The sequence below is a fragment of the Anticarsia gemmatalis genome, chromosome 22 (genome assembly GCF_050436995.1).
Source record: "Anticarsia gemmatalis isolate Benzon Research Colony breed Stoneville strain chromosome 22, ilAntGemm2 primary, whole genome shotgun sequence".
Taxonomy (NCBI): Eukaryota; Metazoa; Arthropoda; class Insecta; order Lepidoptera; family Erebidae; genus Anticarsia; species Anticarsia gemmatalis.
This window is the reverse complement of record NC_134766.1, coordinates 2379164-2401800: the sequence shown is the minus strand read 5'-3', so window position 1 is coordinate 2401800 and position 22637 is coordinate 2379164. Positions and strand designations below refer to the sequence as shown.

Sequence of the window (22637 nt, the reverse complement as noted above, 5' to 3'; positions counted from 1 at the left end):
CAGAAGGTACATAAAGTTGGCGTGATTAAGCAGCAGGTATCGAACCCTTAAGACCGGGTAACGATGTCTAGACGGAGCGAGCACTTTACGGTGTTTTTATGTACCACCCAAGTTAGAAGAGAACAGCGATATTGGAAGAAAATTTTAATGTATGAAGAGGCAGCGATATTGGAAGAAAATTAATGTAGGAGGAATATGTTTGTAGTTGACTTGTTAGTAGTTGTAGATTCTGGTTATTTAAATATGATACAACTGTTTTAAAGTTTATAACCAACTTTATAGAACAAGAGGTAATGTGTGTACTATCATTACTAAAAATAAAAATTAAAAAACCCCCGATTTTTCATACTGTTTATAGATTGTCTAGTTAGCTTAGGTCGTTCTAATATTCCCACCACCAACTTTCTCATCATACGAAGCTATTTGAGACCCCATCCGAGTAAATTTCCTGTCCTCCCCTCACTTTCACTCCTTACAACTTTTTAACGGCTCAACCGATTTTCATCAAACATGTCTAAGAACACTCGCACATAAAAGTAACCTTTAATCTTCAATTGTTATGAGTTCAATCTCTGGTTGGGTTAGATTAAACTGTTTTAATCTTCGCATTATTAGCTTTTTTTTTCATTTTCTCAATGGTGGTTTAACGGCCTCCGTGAAACAGTGGTTAAAGTGTTCGCCACGCCACATCCATTGCGTTGGGAATTCGTGGATTCGATTCCCCCGCGGAAAAAAAAATTGCGAGAAATATTTGTAAAAATGTTTAGTTATGAGCATGGTTTATGGCAAAACAGTTCACTCCTTAAAATGACACTAACATTTCTTTAAGGTATATTAATATACACTTCCAATCCCACGACTTGACATGAAAAAGTATTTAAATTATAAAAATAAGGCCGAAATAATCTCTGCCCTCAATGTTCATGTCTCGATGTCATTCCTTGCACCACACAAAAACAAAATGTCGTATAAACTTTACAATATCAAACAATATACTACGAAATGGTTTTCAATTAACCGTGGCCGCAGACGTTTCAATTTGAACTGTCTTTGTGCAAACCGGTCTATTAGTTACCGAGTAACGTATACACAGACCGGTAAACAAAAATCATTCTTTGAATTTCCTAATTGGATTTTCGACTGACTGTCAGCTGAGCTTACTTTGGTTGTTGCCCAATTTTAAACGAAAAGTAAGCTCAAAGTGACTGTTTGAGCTTAGTTTAGCTTGTCAGTTTTTGGAGACTATAAAGGAATGCTTTATGGATTTGTAAATTTGTTGTCTTTGTGAGATCAAAAAGATGACAGGTTTGAAATATGCAAACGTGGTTTGAATTTATTTTAGTTTTTCGTCAGTCATTGTTCTAAAGCTTTAATTAATATGAATATAAAAGGGAAAAAATAAATAAAAACCATCGTAAGTTGATATAAAATGCAACGAATTATCTTTCACGTAAGTTACGAAATTGTACTGTAACGTTCAATTAGTTACAGCTAGACTCGAAATATACAGGGTGTAAAAGACAGCCTACCGAAAACGAAAGAAAAATGATTCTAGACACGATTCTGGTGCTTATGGCGCTGAAAATTATCATCGCTTTTTTCTTGATTTTCCCGAATTTTTATGCGTTTTTTTTAAATTTTTTTGGTATTATTTCGTTAATACTACACAATGCAACATGAATATGAAAAAAAATCCGCCATATTACTGTTTTTCACAAAAAACAGCAATGGATTAAAACAACGTATAAATTTGCTATCAGCTGTTCGGCCAACGACACCGCGCCGGCGGCGGCCGCGACGGTCGACGTCACGCCGCGTACCTACGCGCGATACGATTACACACAGATACGATTACACACACAGCCGTCAGCCTCACACTCACTAGTATGCAGCGTTACTGAGTATTTGTTCTATGTTAAAAATGAAAATGACATAATTATCCCGCTCTCCGATAAAAAATACATTCATAAGATTTAAAATGTGTGATATCTTATTATTACACGTACAAATACATACAGAACGACAAAAAATCCTATTGATATTCTTTAGCGCTATAAAAATCTCTAATAAACAATTTAACATGTATTGTCGCTTTGTTCCATTTGTTCTTGCAAAATTTTATTCGATATTTACACGCTCATTCATACTTCATACAAGCGCGGTGCGACTCGAAAAGTAGATGGCCGTAGTGACGCGTGACGCCGCGACCGCGCGTGGATGTTACATAGATGGGATACGGCAAAATGGATGCTAAGCAATTCTCCGGGGATTATGAATTATGATAAGATAGTTTCTCTGATAAGAATATTAATGGATATTGATTGTTATCATTGTAATGTACCTACATTTTTATGGTTTAATTAAATAAATGTTTCGTGTTTATTTTATTTACTTTAATCTGATTTTATGTTATAAATATCAAAGTATTTTAAACTTACATCAATAATGTTTGTAATGTTATTTGGTATTTGAATAAAACTACAATGCAACGAGTAACAACTGTGACAAGTAAAAATAGTGATGCCACATCAATATTTTATTGAATCTAATCTCTCGCTGGGATCCTAACTCGTCGCTCGTCACCAAATCGGCGGCGCGCGCGGGGACGGCGCGGAGGGAGCGGGTGGCGCGGGCGAGGGGCGGCGCGAGTGAGCGGAGATGCGCCGGCGGCTCTCTTTGATTAATAGTTCGAGCAATTCGCTCGCGGAAGACGGAAGCTCTTCCTTCACCGGTGTCGTTCGTTATGTCCTATTCGTCGTGTCGTGTGTGAACTGTTGTTTATTATTACTTGTTATTGTTCCGGTTTTGAGTTGTTAGTGTTTTTATTGTTATTATTTTTGTTGTTATTGTTTTCGAAGTGCAGTTGTGTTCGTAAATAGGAAGAAATGTTGATGTGTTATGTATGGTGAAGCACGTGGAAGTGCACGGCGTGATCTGCACCTGTATTTCCGGATCCAAAGGTACTCAAACTCTCGCCATACACCAAGTAATTGCGTGTTGATAGACATTGATAACAATTTGTTTTAGCACTTTCTTATTATTGGTTACATTTTGCTATTATTGTTTGATTTCACGTAAGCCAAGTAGGTACCTAACCTACCTACTTACAATTTTACTATGAGCTATTGTAACATACGGGCCTACTTACGATACCATAAACGATACATAAGATTGTTATCTAATGATAGCGTTGCATACTAGTGAGCGCATAGACGTGGTGGTACGCGTACGTACCTACGACGCGTCGCGACATGTCGTCGCTCAGCGCGCCGCGGCCGCCAGAAATCTCGTAGGCATGCGCGGAGATACATCGCGTTGTTCACTATACATTGAACGCTCAAAAATGACTAACTCGGGAACCAATCATTTCCGAGAAATATCGTTGGAGTAAATTTCGCGCATACAGTGTCACAAACTTACCAGTAAAGTTTTCGGTTAGCTGTCATTTACACCCTGTATATCTATGCTCGAAGCAATTCTTCGTGCAAAAACACGGAGACGCCCAGTTGATATACCGCTAAGCGGTCACCCATCTATGAAATGACCGCACCAAGGGTTGCTTAACCTACAGATCGTTTACTGAACGGTGGGCCCAACTAGCTATAAGTGCCGCTAGCCTCGATTTTTGTATGGGTATTCAATATTGACACAGAGACAAACACTAAATTAAACTCAACCATTACAAAAAGGGCTTAAAACATAGGCTTGTTGTTAAAACGGGGTATAATTCACTTGAATTCATATTTAACTACTCCATCAACAGACGAACAATATAAAACGATGCCTAAAGATCTCAGAATATTCATATTTGAACAATTTCGCCAGCCATTACTTATTAAGATAAGACTCAGTTGAAAGCAAACCTATTTCACTAAATAATAGAGACATTTGAAAGCTTCTAATATATTTTCAAATACAAACGCAGCTGGAGTTATATTAGTTTTGAGTACTAATTATGAAATATGAGATAACTTTTAGGTATATTTTTCATAATGTTATATTAGTAATTGTTTTATAGCCTGTAAATTGTAGTCAATTATTATATTTGTTTAAAGAGAAATTATTTTTAATATATATTCTTTTAGGCCCAGCTCGGTGTAAAATGTTATTGGCTCATAGTAAATAACTTTAAATGCTTATAATGCGGTTTATAATGGCAAAAGGTTATAATAATAATAGTTTATTTATTTCTCTCTCACACAGAGAAGTAACAAAAAAAAAATATCTTAATCTAAATGATACATAAAGTTCTTGTAGGTGAGTCTGTGTGAGAGACTGGTATCTGCACAAGGGCTCTTAATTACATACTATCGTGAAGTAAGGCCTCCTAGGAACGACGAAACAATAGCAATTTTCGCATACATACTTTTTTTTTATTATTTGTTCTTTTCTTTATGTTTTACACCAGCGAATGTGCTTAATTTGTAATCATGTTTATCCGCATAATTACGTGTGCTATGACTGTATTGAGCAAGCCATTGAGCAATGATTGGTAATCAGCCAGTTGTTCCTAATGGATCATGTCTTAGATCCGTGATATTCTGTGTTCACATTCAATCAATATTAGTAAATAAAGGACTGCCGTAATCGCGATTGGCTATCGGCTATATTTTCTTAAAACATTACAGAGATGTCCACATACTCGGTATAAGCTTCACTCTTTTTGAAATGAGGCTGAAGAGTGCATGGGTAAAGAAGTATTTTTATTATATACCAAAATGTAACTGAATTTGGCACATCTCTGTCTTCTACTAAGGGTGTGAAATGGTTTTTCTTAAATATATTATTTATATTTTTGTTATAAAATGTCTAAGCTTGTAAATTGCCTAATATACATTTTATTCCACTTTTTATAGGTTTCTTGAACCTTTAAACTGAAACTTAATCATATTTTTAATAGAATTTTTTATTGCTTCGCGCTTAAACCTAGAATATTATTTTTTAAAGACTGTTACATACTAACATATTGACAAACTTATAGTAATTTTAATAAAGCTTTGGTCTAATTAAATGCAGGAATTTCTAATAATTGACTAGCATATGCCTATAAGTCTATCTACGTCGATATTTCACTAGGATCACTCCAGGATGTAAGCCACCGCACTGCTTTTTATCAGAAGTCAAGGGCCACATTTCTATTTATAATATTTGCGTGAACTTAGTAAGTAGTATAAGATAGGTTAGAATCTCAAATATATAAAATTACAGACGTTTTGTTACTTAAGAATAACATTTTAATTGTATTGAAAAAAGCAATTTTAAGAACTAGGAAATATTGCTGGAAGACTACAAAAAATTCTAGGAAATAGTTTCTTTCCAAGATATTTTCTTAACAGAACATTTCTGTAGAACTAATTTCTTGGAATCAAAGCCCACACTGTATTTCTCACTATTAGACATGATTCAAGTTACTAAGTTACATTTGAAGCTTCGTAGAACTGAAAGGTTATTGCCAATCAAGCTTAGTATTGATTTATGAGCTTAATTTGACCTTTTAGTATAGATGTTTATTATTTTTAATAAATATATTATCAAATCTCATTTCAATTTAATTGGTTTTTAGTAAAGCGGTTAGAAATGTATAAAAATCTAGTTAATGTTGTTTATGGTAATATCCCTATTCGTAAATATTTGTCTCTGGAGATAGATTAAGAGTAAAAGGTATCTGTCAGATTTCGTCTACCTTGACAGTTACATCACGCAGTGCTAGATAAGCCTGAAGTTTAGTAATGTGCTCGGTAAATGGCTGTTTACTACCCACCTATTTCTTTATGAATGACTATGATAAGCTTATTGAACTAGCGTAATTATTACGCTTCTTATTTGCGAAATTATCTATCACTCGATGGATTATAAGTCTTTAAGAACCAACAAACTGCATTAAACCCGAAGTTTTTGGGCTTAGTTTAAATTTTGTGCTTAGTCTGCGGTCTGGGGGGCTAAATAAAGTGCGACGTACCGACCTTGCGTCGCAAGCGCGTGGACAGCGGCCGGCTTCACACCTCGCAGCGCCGGGTGGGCGTGGAGAACCCCGCCCAGCACTGGGCTACTCAGCCCGAGGATGTCGCCGCCACCTGGTTAGTGTTAGTGAGCTTAGTTTGACACTAAAATGAGCTTAGTTTTTAGTGGTCTGTAAATTATTTATTGTTATGTTGCATTTGGCGTCATCGTTGCATCATGTAATTTAAAACTATTACGCCTATCATATTAATTTTGCTTCTATGCGGTAAGCGATTTTTCTCGGTGAGTCTAAATCCATTTACCAAACACGTTACTAAACTTCGTAAAGTCAAGATAATTTAAGCCGATCAAGTTTTGCTAATTATAATGTAATTATATAAATAGTTGCTCGGATATCTGAGATACTAGTGCTAGAAAGGGGCAGTTACAGTCAGTATATATTTATTAAAAAGGGTACCCTAACCGATATAAATCTGTAATTAAACATCAATAAATTACTTATATCAAATACCTAATTTAAGGTTACCAAAAATTACGATGAATTAAGCAAGTTAGTATACCGACGTATTTTACTATTACTACGAGTACTTTAAAGCGAACAAAATGTTCACAGTTACTTTACAAAATTTCCAAGTGAGCGCCCAATATGAAAATATTTCGAGCTTAGTTTTAGAATTTCTTCAAGCTTAGTTCAAACTGTGCTTAAGTTGAGAAACTCAAGTATTGCAACTAATGATCAGTTGTAGCGAGTTTGTTCTGAATTGTTTAAAAGTCCATTGTTTTCAAAGGAAACAAAGTTTTAGTTGAGAACGACGTGCGCTAGTTTTAGTTCTTAGTTTTGTACATAAATAAATATTATTTAGAAGAAAATGGGAAAAGTGCAGGAAATTGGACGTGTGAGAGACGGAATTAAAATAGTTTGGAATTGAATTTAAGCTTTGTTCAAACTAGTTTAAGAAATAATTTTAAATGTTGAGCAAATTACGATTTTCTTCACTCATATTAGAAAATCGTATATACCGAGCATAAAGAATATGCGAGGGACCTATTTAAAAAATACGTTTTTGGGAAAAAAGCAAATCCACTTTTTAGCATGTTTTTCGAGAAGAAAACAGTCGTGTACTCAATGTAACATAACATGAAACATGAGATAAGAATAAGAAAATGAGGAAGGAGACTGATTAATTTATATAAAAACGATTTCGACAGTTAATCGGTTTAAAATTACTAGAAAAATTTAGCTAGAACTATTTTTTTCTAGTAATTTTAAGCCGATTAACGGAATATGCCAGGAGGACTGGTCAGATTTTATACTTTTTTTCGATAATTGCTTGGTTGTTGATAGTCGATGGTGGTACGTAATGGCCGTACTATTATAAACAAAAGTTTCGTTTATACTATCATATACTGTTTTGCATCTTTACAACGAATAAATCAGCTAATCTGACAAGCAAAGGTACCCGTTACTCATGCTTGAAGGTTCCGAAGAAACGTCGCGTCAGACATTGCGAAGACACCACGCTATCAAAGTTTGCACGCGAGATTATTTAAATGAACCGACTTCAAACCGACTTGAACCGAAGTCGACCGGAATTTACCGATTGGAGCCACTTCCCTTTGTGATGAGACATACGATATTTGGTTTAGGATTGATTTTTATTGTTTCTTGGAGGTTGAACTTTATTAAAAGGGCTATAAAGGTGGCGGTTCGCGCCGCGACAGAGACAGGCGACCGAGACAGGAGACCGCGACCGGAGACCGTGACCGCTACTTAACTCTAGGCAATGTATAAAGCATCAGTTCGCGAGCGCGACAGAGACAGGAGACAGAGGCGCGCGACAGGAGACAGCGAGACGGTCGCTGCTCCGGTGCAGTAGTGTCTCGGTCGCGCTCGTGAAAGTACGTGTTTATGTTTAAAAATGAGTTTTTCTGACGAAGACTGTGAGACTCTGATTGAACTTATCAGGCAGCACCCTCCGCTATACAATGCACAACTAGACTCCTACAGAGACGAAAATTTGAAGGACAATATTTGGAAAAGCATAGCTGAAAGCATAAATAAAACAGGTGAGTTCTTCTTATTTTATTTATTTTGCATAAAATTAACATATTAAGAAAGAAAAGGTTAAGAAGAAAAGGAATGGAATCAGTTCAAACAAGCCGTGTGACATGTTGTTCTTGCCAGTCTACTGCTCCTTGCTGTGACGTCAAGTAATTGGTTAATTTTACTCTAATATCGAGTCCGTTGCTGTTCGAAAACCCTCCTGTTCCACGTAATGTAACAAAATTTGAAGGCAAATTTTCTTCCTCTCGATTCCATTGATGTACGGGCATTTGAGCAGATTCCAAAAATCCATCTCTTAATAGGTTATGCAAGCAACAGGCAACTAAGATCATGTCTGTGCATGTTTCTGGCGCTATTCCGATAGGAGTGTAAAATATTCTAAACACCTGAGACAGCAAACCGAACGCGTTTTCCGATACTCGTCTCGCACGACAAAGGCGGTAGTTAAATATTTCTTTGCTTAAATCGTTTTTTGCAACTCTTCTAGCGTAAGGTTTCATCATAAAAGTATCAAGACTAAATGCTTCATCTCCAACTAAAAAATGGGGTAATATTATGTTCGAATTCGGTAGATTTTTTGGTTTCGGAAAATTAAATTCATTTTTCATTATTTGTTTTCCCATTGCAGACTTTTGGAATATTCCACTATCTCCTTCTTTGCCATAAGAGCCAACGTCTACTGCAATGAACTTGTAATTATAGTCTACAATAGCCAGAAGAACAATTGAGTAATACTCCTTATAATTAAAATACAACGACCCACTATTTTCAGGGGCTCTTATTCTTACGTGCTTCCCATCAATAGCACCTGTGCAATTGGGGAATTGCCATTTGTCCCAAAATCCTTCAGATATAAGCCTAAAATCACTTTCTTTTGGAATAGGCATAAAAATTGGCACCAAAACAGTCTTTAAATGTTTTAACACCTCTTTGACTATTTGTGAAATATAAGAAGGTGATATACGATATTCGAATGATAGCGAAGCATATGTTTCTCCAGTCGCCATGAATCTGGGAATAAAAAAAAATATTATTATTTATTACAGATTCGGAATGCCGTAAAAAATGGAAACTGATCAGGGACTCCTACAACAGATATAAGCGCAAACAAAAACAATCGACGGGATCTGCAGCACCAGCTAAAAATTCAAAGTGGCAGTTTTATGAACGCTTAAGATTTTTAGAAAACACACCATCAGAACGGCAAAGCTGCACCAGTGTAGAACAAGAACAGCAAAGCTCCGCCAGTGTAGAAGAAGAAGTTACTAATACCTCCCCAGGAGTAGAACATGAAGATACTCCTCACGAAGCCGCAGACACGTCAGTACATAACACTCCTTCAAAGGAGTTACCAGGCACTTCTAAATCTACACAAGAGAGATCTAATATACCACTAAATAACAGTTATGAAAAATCAACCTCCAAAAATACAAAGAGAAAGAGACAAAAAGAAGATGAATTCATAAAATTTATGAAGGACAGACAGGAAAACCGAAATAGACAGCTGGAGTCATTAAAATCTCAAGAACCAGTTGATGATATATCGACATTTACAAAACATATTGAAATGATGCTAAGAAAATTGAGTGCACGTTCAAGAGCCATGGCAAAAACGGAAATATTTAATATTGTCTCGAAGTATGAGATCGGAGATATCGAAGGTCAAACTGAACGCCCCTATACTGATTCATCATACCAGTTATCATATAATTCAAATTCATCATACAATTCATATTCTCCGATAAGTGCAGCATCAGAACACCAAACACAGACTGGATTGATTGATTTAACATCTCGCCAATCACTAAATATTTCGAGTGAACCATTTCTAAACAATTACGGTGAAATCGACCAGAATAATTTAGATGAATTGGCAAACTTACCTTAAAGTTAGTGATAATTTTTCTTTTACTGATATTCTTCCCTTTTCTTGCATTGTTTTTTTCAGTAAATTTAATACGTAATCAAACTGTGTTTTATTCAGCCGAAAATACTTCCTGAATATATTGTCATCAAACATCAGGTGCTTCTTTACTAATAGCGAAAATGATCCTTCTTCACCTCTAGTGGAATATAAATCCTTAATAGGTAATCGTCTTTCAGTTTTGTATTTGTAATAATAATATAAGAGCAAATCATCGTCTTCTTCTTCCTCCAATAGCAGCTTCATTACTTGGTTTTCCATCACGACACAAAACACCAGTGACTTCATCGACAGACTCTCTTGAACTGAGCGGTCGCTCTGTGACACTTGTCGCGATCTTCGGTCTCAGTCTCAACCTACAGTACATGCCGAAGAGACCGAGACACTTGTCGTGGTCTCTGGTCTCAGTCTCCTGTCTCGGTCGCCTGTCTCTGTCGCGGCGCGAACCGCCACCTTAAGGTAGATTTTGTACTGGATGAGTTTTAGTTACGTAAGTCTTTTAGTTGAGTGTGTAAATATTATAAAGGTTTAAACTTTGTGTCTTGGGATAATCTTAAAACTATGGAATAGATTTTATATGTTCGTTTACCGATATTAGCCCTATATCTCTTACTTGCACTTAGCTATATTGTTTGAACTTGGCAAGGTGGAAATAAGGATTAACTGATAAAATCAAATTTTCTTAAAATGTATCTCAAAAATGTTCCGGAGCGGCTGTCAACAGTCCACGAAATAAACCAAAAAAATCTAACTCCTTAAAGCAATAAGCGGCAACCCATCCTTGGAGTGACCGAGTAAAACAACGCTTAACTTACTGATCCTTTACAGAACAGTGAACAGATCTGTTTTTGAACAACCCAACAATACTTTTTAATTACAACCGGACAAAAGCCACTTGACTTTCAGTGAAACTTAATCCAATATTAATTTATATTGATTAACCTATAGTTGTGGTGAGCGTGTGCTACAATATTCCTGTTGGAGCTACTCGCCCATGATGATACGAGTGAGTGCGCTTAATAAATATTAATGTAAACGCAGCATGGTACAACTTTGTGGAATCAATTTTTCGTTATTGAAAATTATTTTATACGATTACGAATTGATAAAGACTTTAGGATTTTTACTATAGACTAACCCATATAAGTGGTTCAGGTTTAAAAACAAGGCAAAATAATGATGAATTTTTGAAATTTTAGGTTTTTACATTAGAAATACGTGCGCAAACAGCGCAATAAGGAAATGCTCGTCTAAGAATTCTTTAAATGTATTTTAAAAGTATTTTAAAATCCCAGTCTGTACTTTGCTGGCGTATTGGGGCCTAGGCTTAATCTCTTATAGTATAATACCAATAAAGGATTATTAGTCAACTATGAGATATACTAATACTTTAGTAAAAAAAAGTATTCTTTTAACAGATTTTAAAACAAGAGGAGATTTTTGGATGCATATTTTTTATTCCCTGCCATCACAATTACCCAAATTTTCCGGTCTATGTCAAAAAACCTTGATTCTTTTGTTTGTTATCTTGGAGTACCCACCAAGTATGGAGTTCTGTGTGAGCAGGTGGTGCGTGGGTGGCTGTTGCAGTACTCCCCCTCCGACCAGCACTCCGTGACCTGTGTGACCTGCAGCCAGCTGAAACAATTGTGTAATATGAAAATATCTGTTACTTTCAGAAGCAATTTATATACTTAGGAAAACAAGCAAATTATGTATAGTAGCAGGAGAGATAAAACAATGATCTGATATATATTATGTATCTGAACGTATTTTAAGGGTATAACAGAATTTATAATAATTATTATTATGTTTTAATTTTAAATATAATAAAGTGGCTCTTTACTACACCTCTATGTTTAATTATTGTCGTTCCAGATGATAAAAATATACCTGATAAAGTAACTTAATAACGCTATTTTATATAACTCATATTAAAACGCTAAGTGGATTCCTAAGTAAATATCATAACAGTGTAGTATGATTGAAATATAAAAAAAAATGAATATAAAGTTGAGGTATTTCAGATCTACATTTTAATTCACTTTAAGTCAATCTTTTCCCGACAAAAACAAAAGGAAACAGTAAATAAAAATAAATAAATAAATATCATTGGACAACTCACACACGGTCATTTGATTCCAAACTAGCAGAGCTTGTACTATTGTCACCAAATAACTGATAAACATACTTATATATTTCTAAATACATACAATATATTATAGATAAATTGACATCCAGGCTCAGAACAAATACTCGTGCTCATCACACATAGATTTGTCCCGGGTGGGATTCGAACCCACCACACGCGGCGCTACGGTTGTTGCGGCGAGGTGACCACTTAAACCACTGCGCCAAACGTGCAGTGAACCTAAAGACTTTACTTCGAAAAAGTTAAAATAAAATACTCTCCAATCCTTTTCTATCACAAAATTGTCCACCAAAAAGGCCAATAGAAATAAACCCCAGTGCACATTAACCACGGCAGACTGAGTCTGGTACAGGGTGCGTCAAAGCCATGCCCCCCGCGGGCTAGTCTGTTCCTGACAGAAACCCCGTGGTTCTTTATTTGCGTCATAGCAATTGTTCATGGATTTGCCTGCAACTTCAATGTATAGACGTTTTGTTTTCAAATGACGATTTGAATTCTATTGAATGAAATTCAGCTTTGCGATTGTCACTTATTTTTGTTTAAGAGCTAGTCCGTTTCATTAAAAACCTGTTTTGTTCTGTTACTGTTTTTCTTTTCGATTGTCATTTATTTTGGTCTGTTCCATTTCATTTAAAGACCTTTGCTTATGCAGTGTAGTGAACTAAGTGCCTAATATTCTCTAATTTCCGAAGGTTTCAGCAGTGCGATAATGATTTTTAAAAAACTTGTATTTTTATGATTTTTGTGAAATTAACAATTGTTATTTTTTAAGAAATGGTGAAATCTTTTTGAATTTACGAATGTGGAATATAATATAAGTTTGCTACAATGTTTAGTGGCGTCTTTTGGCTACTGATATTCCTATGGCTAGCACTTGTAATTATTTTTGTGCAAGTATTTACACAAAAACTAAGTATTACTAAAAATATATTAACACACCTCTATGAATAGTAATAATAATGACCCAAAATATTAGACCTTAACGTATTTTGTTTATTTACCCCTATTTATTTTTAGCTAACAAATATCAATGAAATATTTTGTTCTAAATACACGCCTACCGTTTCTTAGAAGTTATATTCGATATTTATACCAACAGTAAATATTTCGTAAGTACAATCACGAGCAAAAACGTGTCTCATTCCCCACCTTATTTTAATCAATTAAACAGTGAAAGTACTGTTTTTTTTTTAATCTTTTCTTAAAAACACTGTGTTACAAAAGTACTGTTTTTTTTTTAATCTTTTCTTAAAAACACTGTGTTACAGTTAAAATGCAATGACTATTACAGCCGATGCCGATGTTACCACTTCCAAATAACTTCTTGATTAGCTTATTACGCAGAATATTGACAGAAATTTTCATATATTCGCTGTCATATATTATTATTAGCTGTCATTTAGCTATCAGACACTTACCCATAAGACACGAAATTTGTCCATAAATTACTGTATTCTTTTTCTGAATGTTTATTCTCCTAGCAGCTAGTATTATATTTTACTTACACTCATATTACTGTTTTCTTTTTCTGAATATGAATCTTATATCATAGGTAGCATATTTCACTTAAAAAGAGCACAAGTTTCTCACTTGTTATTCTTACTTGTGTACATTCCAACTTAATAATAAGTTCAAATGTATAAATATTAATGTTCACGACTGTACATTTCTCCCCTTACTTTCAAGACATAAACAGCATAACTTTTAACGCGTTTCGTTACTCCTACGAACAAAATATGAGCTATAAAAAATCTAATATAACAATGTGAAACTTTTAATGAACTTTAACTTCATGATTCCTTGAAATTTAAAATGTTTTTGACATTATTTATTTATGGGATGGAAAACTTTGATGTCTTTGTGAAAGTTAAGGTTATATGGCAAGCGAAGGTTGTCACGGTTTGTTATCGGATGGGTGGCCGGACAATATGCTATGTGCTTCTTAGAATGATGTTTTTTAATTAACAGAGGTGCGTTAAGAGTTGTTTTTATGTTTACTATTGGTATTTTTAAAAAGGTTTTTGATACACATTTTGAAGATCAGGTTGCTATGTAAAAAAGTCTTCAGAATTATTCAACAGTGCCTTAGACCCTTTCATTTTACAGGGAATCGAACCCGTGGATATAAGGTAAGCAGAAACATAGCTCTCGCATCATGTGAGCGTTATTCAAAATATCACTCTTACATACCCAAAGAGGTAGACAAAAAGATTAGTGGTAATTTTATACAGCAACTTTTCGCCAGTAAAAAGCAATAGACAAAGCATTATAAAACTACATTAAAATACTATAATAAGAACATTATAAACCATATAACTCCAAGGTTCCTTCACCTGGTGATGAGCGGCGGACAGGTGATCAGGCGCTGGCGTTGGAGCTGGGGGGGAGAAGTCTCGGGCGTTCGCGCCGTGGTTGATGGCGATACCTCCGGGCAGGGAGGCCGGGGCTGGAGACGGCTGGACTCCGGTGAGCTGATGATGGAGAGCATTTTGTTAGTCTATTACTGTTTTGATCACTTTTGTATAGAAAATTCAGGAATTTCAAAGAATGGAATTGAGGCTGTATTTCTATTTAATATTATAGGCGAGGTAGTTAGAGCATTAGTAACGAAATCCATTTGGTCGGATTTCTCATAGCGTAACCTTGCTACCTCGTACTTGTCTCGCAGAAACGCAGTTCTATGGGGCCAGATGATGGACAAGGAATATATATTTTCAGTTGATTTGTCTAACAAAATACTCCTATATTTTCAGTTGGTTTGTCTAACAAAATACTCCAGTATTGCGTCCAGTATTTTTAATGGTATGAAATATACAAAATAGATTGGAAGGAAGTACTTTTCCAACTTAATTTTTAATCAATAATATTCAAAATGTTAAAGGTCAAGACACTTATTTACTCTTAACGAGGTCATATCTTAATATAACTATGCTTTAGAAATTACACAAATAATTATCATTCCTCACGAATAAATATCACAGTACACCTTATATATCTATACTAATATTATAAAGCTAAAGAGTTTGTTTGTTTGTTAGTTTGTTTGTTTGAACGCGCTAATCTCAGGAACTACTTTTCCGATTTGAAAAATTCTTTCACTGTTAGATAGCCCATTTATCGAGAAAGGCTATAGGCTATATATCATTACGCTACGACCAATAGGAGCAGAGTACCAGTAAAAAATGTTACAAAAACGGGGAAAATTTTAACCATTCTCTCTTATCTTCTCAGCTAGTTCACATATAAACATCCATAGAAACCGAATACACTCTTACAAAAATATAAAAACTTATCATAAAAGGAATCCAAAAATAACTTAACCTTTCAAATCAAACGGAAAATTCTTTCACAAATATCTCAAATATAATTTTTATTTGTCGCCAATGAATGGCCTAATAATGTTTCATTTGGACCCATATCCGTCTATGTAAGGTCCAATCTGGGCGCTATTGTGCCCGAGGGATGGAATACATTGTATCTGATACGACCCCTTGTGTAGGGGTAGTCGTAAAATTTCGGACGGTAGATCTCTGTTTTGTTTAAAGCTTAATCAGGATAGGATTGTTGTGATGTAGAGGTATTTACTATACGAGTTAATCGTGTTACAGTGTTGATTTCAAGATTTTCAATTTATTCAAATATTACATTGTACAGTGGTTAAGGTCACTACGCGTCAACCATGACGTCAGGAGGTCGTGGGTTCGGTTCCCACACCGAACAATTATATTATTTGTGCGATCCACAAAAAAAAAATCGGGTCTGCTAAAAGTCCCCGCGACACAAGAGCAATTCTTAGTGCGAGAGTTGTCTTTTAAAATAAAAGACAATACAAGAAAAGGAAATATATGTGCTGGAAGACGACGTCATAGAAAGATGGAGTTATACACAACAATAGCAGGTATGGCTACGTAACTTTACAATTAGAAGTATGAAAACATACAACTTTTGAACTAACACATATATATTACCGTCATGCTACAGTTTCAGTCTAATTATTTGTGTTAAGGCATGATCAGTAACAAATAAATGCTGTAATATCAAACTCAAGGCCCCTCAAAAGCCTTCTAACTTAACTACTACTGCTTATCTCATCAAAAACGACCTTCTAGCCAGCATCTCCAAAAAAATACGTCCATTCATTTCAAAAACTTTGCCATTCACAATAATAGGCAGATGTAAGTAACAGAAGCAGTTAGTCTCGAACTATCTACGTTTTAGGCACGGTTCCAACGTTCCGATGTAGTTGGAAAGTTTCGCTGATATATTTCAAAGTTATACAGACTACTGATGGAGTGACAAACTGCTCTGTTGGTTGTCTTGACTGATTAGATTAGGCAAGTTGTTGAACGTTATAATGTGGATGGACTTGGGTATTAAGTTATTGAAACTTAGCGGAGATACATAATCTATTTTATAGTAAGTTTAAAAATGTTGAATGAAACCCAATACCTGGAAAATATAAGAAATGATTTGATCCCACCTTTTATACGAAATTTAGATCGGAGATCGTAGGAAAATGATGTGTTGTAAAAAATACTTCGTCATTTTACCTAACCATTCTCATTTGACTTTTATATAGCTCCCGAGCAAAAAATATTGACTTGAATTCCAAAAAAGCTCCTAAACACAGTGACTGTAGCTCAGAAACCGCTATGCGGTTACCCATCTATGTAATGTCCACGCTAAGATTGCTTAGCCTCCTAATCGTTTAAGACCGGTGAGTGTAACTAGTTACAAAGGCCGCTACCTGATGAACTATAATCATCAACGATGAAGTTTAGATATCAACGCTTGTATCATGTTCTCTGTCCTACTCACTCTTTGCTTGTGTGCCGTATCCCTGAGCGGGAGGGTCTCTTCGCTGCCGCTCCTTGAGGAGTCAGGTGGAGTCAGCCGTCGCTGCTCGTTCTGAGATGACAGGATCTGCATCTCCAGCATCTGTTCCTGCCGGATATCGTCGTTGTAGTCCTGTGAAGAAATAACGAGTTAGATTTTCTTTTCGGTTGTTGTTTTTGGTTTTTTATTTACATGTGGCAAATAAAATAATAGCCTGACAAGACTGCTAGTCCTAATATAATTGAATTGTAATTTTGTTTTAAAAAATCCCTATGAAATCATCAAGCTTTCAAAGTAATCGCCATGGGTTTTTGGAAACTACACAATCAAGCGCCAAAGTCGTGTGATTGCGATAAGGAGGAGACAGTAAAGCTGACGTAGGCGTCCGCTAAGAGGGGAATTTGATCAATTCTACCCCCAAGGGGATAAAATAGGGGATGAAAGTTTGAATGAAAATTCTGTCCTAAGTCACAAACCACACGGCAAAAGTCGCGGGCAAAAGCTCGTCATACATGTATTATAATTTGACCATTAACAAAATTGTACAGTTTTTAATCACATACATATCAAACATCTAGTCAACGTCTTAGTAAAGAAATATACAGAGTCTTTCTCTAAACTAAACTTATTTAACACAAAGAAACTGGACGAGAAAGTAAATCATTCAAAGTCAATGACCTTTTTGTTTAAGACTGGCCTATTTCCTTACCAATAAATAACAAACTAACTCTTATCGTTAGATTTGAAGAGCATTTGTAACAAAAGTCTGTACAAACGGCGATTAAGTGATAATTTATAAGAGTTGTTGTCGAACCGGCACAGACTCTTAAACAAAGTATTTGTTGGAAACTTGGAATATTTATGTGATTAATGTTGGGCTTTATTTTGGTATATTTTCAAGGAGAGAAAACAAAGAAATATGTCTCCGTAATTTTGTGTTTGACTACTGACACTAAGGTACTAAGAATTATTCGTGGATAAAAAACACACTATGGAGTTTTTTGTTTAGTAATTTTTATACATTGATAAGTTTTCTTATTAACCGATTTCTGTCTCATTGCTGGGCATGAAGCGAATGAAGGGTTAGGCTTTGAGTCCACCATGCTAGCCAAGTGCTTGGTGGGGACTAAAAACCCCTCGGTAAGACTGGTTGTCAGACTTTCAAGCTGCTGTCCCGGCTGTCATTTCCAAAGATCTTTGGAAATGATAGCCGGGACTCACAATTTAACGTGGCTTCCGAACCCCGGAACGCGAACAACGGTTACCCATCCACAGAACATATCGGCAAGCGTAGCTTAACCTCAGATCGATTCGTGCGGCTGTTATTACTACGCTTCGAGATCCTCTATCGCAATAATCAATTAATCCTAAATCCACTCGGGACTTTTATAATCAATTGAAACAAAGTAATTAGTTTCTGCACTTGTTTGTTCACTGGATACAGTGCTACGGTTTGTTTTACCTGTATTTAAACGTATTGGATCCATGAAATATGTGTTTACCAGCCATTCACTCTGATTGAATTGTAACTGGAGTGCTTTTCACCGGAGTGTATCGTCAATATTGAAGTGAACTTGACCAAAATAGGCTTGGAATATTGTGAATTGAATGCGAATACTGTAAGCTGAAGTTCTGGTTAATATTCGTACTTTGATAAAATATGTGTTAGATCTTTGTGTTTCGCCTGAGCGTTAGTTTCTGTGACTGTTGATCGCTCGGTCTTAGGTTCGTTTTCAGGTCGGACAAAATGTAATTGGGATTTTACCATTTCTGTTGCAATCTTTTTAGAGTATATGGTAATAGGCTAGCCTCTTATCATATTGATGAAACGTAGGTCTGTGTATTTCTTCAGTATTTCTTCTTCATAAGCGTGATGTTATAAAAAGTAAAATAATAATCAGATGCGCTCGATACGCGACTCCTAAAAATTTAATTAAATTCATATGTATTATCAATAGGATAATACATAATATATCAATTTAAAACTCTTTCTCATGGAAATAGGCAGGGACCAAAAAACGCAATTGCTACGATCCTTTCAAACTTATTTGCTTCATTCAAATTCATACATCTTGTCATACTTGCCAGTTATATAAAGATACAGGAAGAAATAACAGATGTTATACCGAAGCCATAAACCTAGGATAATTCCATACTTTAATACAAGATTTACGATTCTGACGGCTTCTGGTCGTAAACGTTAGTTGGATTCATAGATCATATCTCTTGTACGTATCGGTATTTCGTTTTATTATTATTAATATTGAGATTTATTGAGTTGTTGGTCGTAAGTGAGGTTTGGGATTGAGTAGTTCCGGGTTTGATAAATGGGGAGAAGGGAATCAATGATTTGATTTGGTGACAAAAATGTTAAGGAATTATAAATCAGCTACTACTTACTTACTACTACTTAGTAAGGTGTGGGCGAAGAGTGTTTGTGGACGGATTTGTTTAGATGTTCTTATCTTAGAGGTTTGAGACATTCTTTGTAGGTATTTATATTTGTGCAGTAAAGCTACATTTTTAATGACTCACTTTTGTAAATTCGACTGAAACTGCGAGGTAAAGTAAATATAATATACTTACAATTAAAAGAATGATAATAATAGATAATCTTTGTTTCTGATTAAAAAGGGTGACAAAGGCGATAAAAATACAAATTATTAACATTGCAACAAAAATCAAGAATACGTTACAAAAAAAAATACACTACGTTTTTCAGAACACACAGCTACAGGTAGCATATATTTACCTCAACGTACACTATAAAGTACCTCTCCCCCCCCATACATTCAACCCATACATATTCAGATACACTACCAACTTTACAGTCAAACCCGGCTGTTTCACTTGTATAAAATATACAAACCACGCACCGCGTACGTTGCTATTAAAATTCAGGAGTTAATATCTCAAAAACGTTTCCGGTAGGACTCTGTATATGCCGGGATGTGTTCGTGGTGTGATATTTTATGTAGTTTAAGGAAAGGCAGGTAGAAATGGGTTTGGGAGAATATGCCTTTTTAAGACGTTAATTGTTTTAGATGATGGGTTTAAAGCAGGGGCTCCCAACCTTTTTTTAGTCCGGGACCACTTTTATATGATTTTTGTTGGCAGGGACCACTATGTTAGTATATTAAAGATAAAGTGAATTAATCATACTGAAAATTTAAAATTTTAAAGAAGTTCGCGGACCACATTTTGACTGACCACCGGTTGGGAACCACTGGTTTAAAGGAAAATGTCTTGCATATAGTAATCAGATTGCAATTGCAACTATTGTCTTTGTTGAAACAGGTCGTAATTCTATGTACTTGGGTATAGAGTTACTATCTATTTACGTTTGTCAATGTTATGGTTTCTTTAAAAGCTTGTTTGCGACTATACCTATTGCTTAGGTAATTTTTTGCTGACTGAAGACGTGCATTTCTCATTGTAGACTGATTTTAAATACGAAGTATTCTTTGTTTTGCGAAAGTTTAATCAAGGGTAAAAGACAGTAGTGTCAAAAGTCTCATAAGATATCTGACTTCAGAAATACAAAAACTGCTTGCTATCTCATGCTGAAGGTATACTCACTGGTACTAAGAACCTCCTCAATTCAGCGAGGGCATACGCGATCCTGGCGTGTGCCTCAGCCGGGGTGGCGAACGCGCTGATCTCCACGTGGAGCTCATCTGACAGGTGCGCGAACTTCGGGTCCCCTGACACACGCAGTTCTTCTTCCTGCAAGGATAGATAGCATGAATATACGGCTAGTAACATACGATTTGAACGGTACTTTTTAGTGGTGCACCTGGTTGTCATGTAGTACTTAAAAGCGCATCTTAGTTTTACAGAATCTAATTGTAAACACTTAAGTAAACCTGATTAATGGTCATACATTTTGGCAAATTGTGATTTGGGAAATTTTTAACCAACAATGGGACAGGTAGAAAAAGTGATTAGTTTAAGACATTCTATAGAGTTTTCTCAATATCTTGTCTGCATATAATAATGACTATATTCAACTCTTCTAGGAAAGCCCTGCAAATTTGAACGTATTCGTACCTTTTGCCTATCTTTCATAGATCCCCTTCCTAGAACTGCCATCTTGCACATAGTGTCCTCTTGCAGCCGCTTCAAGGAGTTGCCCTTAGGACCCAGCAGCTTGCCCACGAAGTTAAACTGTAACAAAATGAGAATTATTTAATCACATGGTTTTAGGAATAGTTTAAATTCTCTTATAAAAACGAGAGAATTTTTTGATCGTGGTCCTATATTCTTTTAACATCGATTATCATATTTTTGCAAAATTTAATCTTAGTGCAACAAAAAACAAAAACCACCCCACAGACCACTCTGTCTACTTTTAAAATTTGTATTATAATCTGCTTAGTAGTTTATGAGCTTATCACGAAAAGACAAACAAAATTCAGGTGCAACGAAAGACACGGTCTAATTTGTAGTTTGCAGTGATAAATAATACTATACTTAAACCAGACAATAGATTTTGTTAGTTACCAACTAACCTTCAAATTAATGATCGTGTGAAATCTTAAAGGAAATTCAGCGTAGTATTTTATTCTAGAGATCGTATCGTGAAACCTTGGTGCCGTCATTAAACTACCTCGAGGTTTTCATGTTAGAACATGTTTTACTGCCTGTATTCCCTAATGAATGTTTACGAGTTTGTTATAATGATGTTCGTGATATATTTCACGTTTATACGTAGATTTTGAAAGGGTTGCTTTAAAATTTGAAAATTTTTTTTTGAAAAATAAAACTTACTTTATGTCAAAGTTATTGATATTCGCTGAAATTCAAGAGTAAAAAATAGTAAAGGAGTATTTACATATAAATTGAAATAATCAAAGTACTACAATTAACAAGTTTTCTTTTTATACGACTCGTGAAAGAATCATGGTATAATATTTGTTTATTTTATTTTATTTTTTTATTTACACTATGACTAATTATCATTGACTGTATCTAACATTCGCAGAAAAATCACTATCTAATAATACGTAAGTTCCAGTCCTCGGGCTCGTAAGTCATCAAGCACAATTTTAAAAACTCCTGGCCTACATCTACATAGATCCATTTTGATACTAGGTTTTTTTTTTCGTTAGGAAAATGCATTACTGCATGTCCCGCTGCAGGGAGGAAGCGGGGTTCTGTCGGGCTCTCCTGCCGGCTAGACGTTCCGGCTTTAAATTCGGGCATACCGACTAAAAACCTGGTGGTCCTTCAACAGTCACCATAAAGTGGCCAGGACGCGGTACTTCCAATTGAATACTCCGCGTCCCACTAGGTTGACCCATAACCATACGACTGAAAGAATGACTCTATTTGTTTGTTTGTTTGTTGTATGGTTAGTGGTCAATCTAGTATCAAAGTTTAAGGCTTAACGACTGTTATCTTAGTAGACAACAACAGGGACCGACTTTTTACGTGCCCTCCGAAGCACGAAGACGCCCAGTTCAGTTACCACTATGCGGTCACTCATCTATGGAATGACCGCGCCAATGGTTGCTTCACCCACAGATCGTTTACCGACCGGTGAGCACAACTAGCTATGGGCGCCTCTAAATGACTCTAGTGTGTATGCCACTTTAGACCTCCAGTCAATTTACATTATTTAGAGAACGCTGTTGTTTTAAAACTTTTATAAAATCCATAATTTTTCCTTTTCTCGATATCTCTGAGTTTTGTTTAAC

At 35.5% G+C, this 22637-nt stretch overlaps 2 protein-coding genes across 7 annotated transcripts in view; one reads left to right on the top strand and one right to left on the bottom strand.

The window, feature by feature from the left end:
- Positions 1-22637, bottom strand: part of LOC142982849 (uncharacterized) — a 270864-nt gene that overhangs the window by 7618 nt on the left and 240609 nt on the right. For 3 of the 6 annotated variants that reach the window (XM_076129547.1, XM_076129545.1, XM_076129546.1), the window contains exons 4-9: positions 20989-21105; positions 20518-20664; positions 16921-17070; positions 14436-14573; positions 11492-11588; positions 5964-6074 (exon numbers count right to left, since the gene is read on the bottom strand). In XM_076129547.1, the coding sequence (XP_075985662.1) occupies positions 5964-6074; positions 11492-11588; positions 14436-14573; positions 16921-17070; positions 20518-20664; positions 20989-21105 (760 nt within the window). Of the gene's footprint in view, positions 1-5959; positions 6075-11491; positions 11589-14435; positions 14574-16920; positions 17071-20517; positions 20665-20988; positions 21106-22637 lie in introns of all 6 variants that reach the window. The other 3 variants (XR_012960028.1, XR_012960027.1, XM_076129548.1) reach the window with 2 other exon arrangements.
- On the top strand, positions 7665-9995 carry LOC142982598 (uncharacterized). The gene is made up of 2 exons (XM_076129171.1): positions 7665-8028; positions 9073-9995. The coding sequence occupies exons 1-2, from the start codon at positions 7881-7883 to the stop codon at positions 9912-9914; spliced, it is 990 nt and encodes a 329-aa protein (XP_075985286.1). The 5' UTR covers positions 7665-7880; the 3' UTR covers positions 9915-9995.